This window comes from Penaeus monodon, chromosome 26 (genome assembly GCF_015228065.2).
Source record: "Penaeus monodon isolate SGIC_2016 chromosome 26, NSTDA_Pmon_1, whole genome shotgun sequence".
Classification (NCBI taxonomy): domain Eukaryota; kingdom Metazoa; phylum Arthropoda; class Malacostraca; order Decapoda; family Penaeidae; genus Penaeus; species Penaeus monodon.
In genome coordinates, this window is record NC_051411.1 from 24,291,542 (window position 1) to 24,294,041 (window position 2,500).

The 2,500-nt window shown below is 40.0% G+C and overlaps 1 protein-coding gene across 1 annotated transcript in view; it reads left to right on the top strand.

Moving 5' to 3' along the window:
* Positions 1-2,500, top strand: part of LOC119589628 (stress response protein NST1-like) — an 11,593-nt gene that overhangs the window by 8,438 nt on the left and 655 nt on the right. The window contains exon 5 of the mRNA XM_037938222.1: positions 1,535-1,765. Within this exon, the coding sequence (XP_037794150.1) occupies positions 1,535-1,765 (231 nt within the window). The remainder of the gene's footprint in view (positions 1-1,534; positions 1,766-2,500) is intronic.

Here is a 2,500-nt window from a genome sequence, read left to right on the forward strand (position 1 = left end):
AATAATAATAAATAATAATAATAACAATGATACTAATGATGATGGTAATGGTAATAACAATTACAAAGATGATACAAAGACCAAAAGAAAGAAGAGATAAAGAGGAAGAAGAGAAGAAGACTAGCAAGGAAAAACAGAAGAAGAAGAAGAAGAAAAAGAAAACAAAAGAAGACAGACAAGGAAAAGAAGAAGAAGAAGAAGAAGAAGAAGTAGCAAAGGAAAAACAAGGAAACAAAAACAAAAGAGTTAGCAACACGCAAACATCACAGAGATTATTGCTGTAAAGAAATAATATTCAGTTTATCAAAGTAATAATCTAAAGAATCCCTAATACAACAATTCCAGTCCTCATTCCAAGACACCGATTCCAGCTGGCGTTAGAATTCCAGATAATTCCGAACAAACGAGGCATTAGCTCGTGTGTTTGAATTTCCCGCGCGACTGGTTTCGAGATCTCCGTATCGTAGTTTGAAGAATTGGTTTTGTGGTGACATGTGTTGGCCAGAAAAGGGGTATTTCTGTTATTGTTATTATTATATTATTATTATTATTATTATTATTATTATTATTATTATTATTATTATTATTATTATTATTATTATTATTATTATTATTATTATTATTATTATTATTATTATTATTATTTATTATTATTATATTATTATTATTATTATTAGTTATTATTATTATTATTATTATTTTATTATTATTATTTTATTATTATTATATTATTATTATTATTTTATTATTATTATTTTATTATTATTATTTTTTTATCATTATTATTATTATTATTATTATTATTATTATTATTATTATTATTATTATTATTATTATTATTATTATTATTATTATTATTATCTAGTAGTAGCAGTAGTCGTGGTAATAGTATGGTTGTTATTTTTTTGTTGCTATCATTATCTGTATTATCATTATCAGGTTTATCTTGATAAATATCGTTATCACTGCTACTGAGACTGATATGAATTCTTAATCTAGTATGAATACATTATAATTTGGTCTATCGCTATCGCACTCATTTTGGGCAGAAAAATCCAATGCATGGAATAGGATTAGTGAAACCTACTTTGTGTTAATGTGTTCTTGTACCACAGCATCAACATATTAAAGTGCTGTTTCATTCTTCCACATTCTTGTTGGCATTATAAGTTTTAATGTTATTGCTGTTATCATTATTATCACACTAAATGATATTTTAATTATTGCTAAGACAGCATATTTATTGTTGTTATTATAATTTTCTTCACAACTTCACTTCACAGCCAATATTTACCATCCTTTATTACCATCTGCCACCATCTGCCACCCTTTATCAATCTCTTCCACCATCTACCATCCTGTGCCACTCTCTTCCACCATCTACCACCGCTTCCCGCCATCTACCACCATCTACCACCCTCTACTCCTCTCTCCCGCGCTCTGCCACCCCCTTCCACCATCCCCCACCATCTACCAACGCTGCCGTTCGTAACCCCCCTTTCGCCAGCCCCATTTGCTTTCCTCTCCCCCGCAGGCCGAGGAGGAGAAGCAGCGGAAGCGAGATACTGCTCTGCGGGAGATAGAGGAGATCAGGAGGTACAAGCTGTCGGAGGCTGCCCGGGAGGACCAGCTGAGAGACGAGGACCTGAGGTATTCCGCCTTCAGGAGAGCCTACGCCAGGAGGGTCAAGCAGAGGGTGCTGGATAAGATGCAGGGGAAAAAGCCCGCGCCCATCGAGGACCTGGACGAGGCGGCAGCGGCGGCGGCAGGGGATGGGAAGGGAGAAGGGAAAGGGGTAGGGGGATGAGGGAAGAGCAAGGGAGGAGGAAAGGGAGAGGTGGAGGGAAAGAGGTCTGCTTCTTTCAAAGACCTGGAAGGTGGCGCAGGGAAGGTGAAGGGAGACGGAAGGGGTAAGGGAAGAGGTAGCGGGGGTGGAGTAAGGATGAGGAAAAGGGAAGGGGGAAAGGAAGGGAGTAAGGAAGGTAGGAGGGAAGGTAAGAGGGAAGGGAAAGGGGGGAGGAAAGAGAGGGGTGGTGGGGGTGCCGCCAAGGGAGCGAGAGTCGCGGAGAGAGAGAAAAGAGCTAGGAAGGCGAGAGGAAGCGACTAAAACGAAGGGAAAGAATAGAAAAGAAGAAACAGAGGCTTTGTATGCCTTGAAGGTGTGGTGGTCACGGCAGGGGCTGGCAAATAAGAGGAGAGGGGATAAGGAGAGGGGCTGGGGAAGTGTAGGGAGAGGGAGAAGGAAGGGATCAAGGGGATTGAGCTGGATAAGATGCTCGTGAGGCCTCGGAAGAGATGAGGAAAAGAGTGGCAGGAAGAGGAAGGAGAGGAGAAGAAGGGAGAACTGAAGAAGGGAAGGAAGACGTAGGAAAGGGGACATGGAAGGGGAGTACACAGAAGGGTGATGGAAGGAAAAGGCAAGGAAAGGGAAGGAGGGGAGAATGGATAAGGAAGGGAGAGGTGTAGGACTAGCAGGAAAAGGAAAGGAGGGGGAAGATAT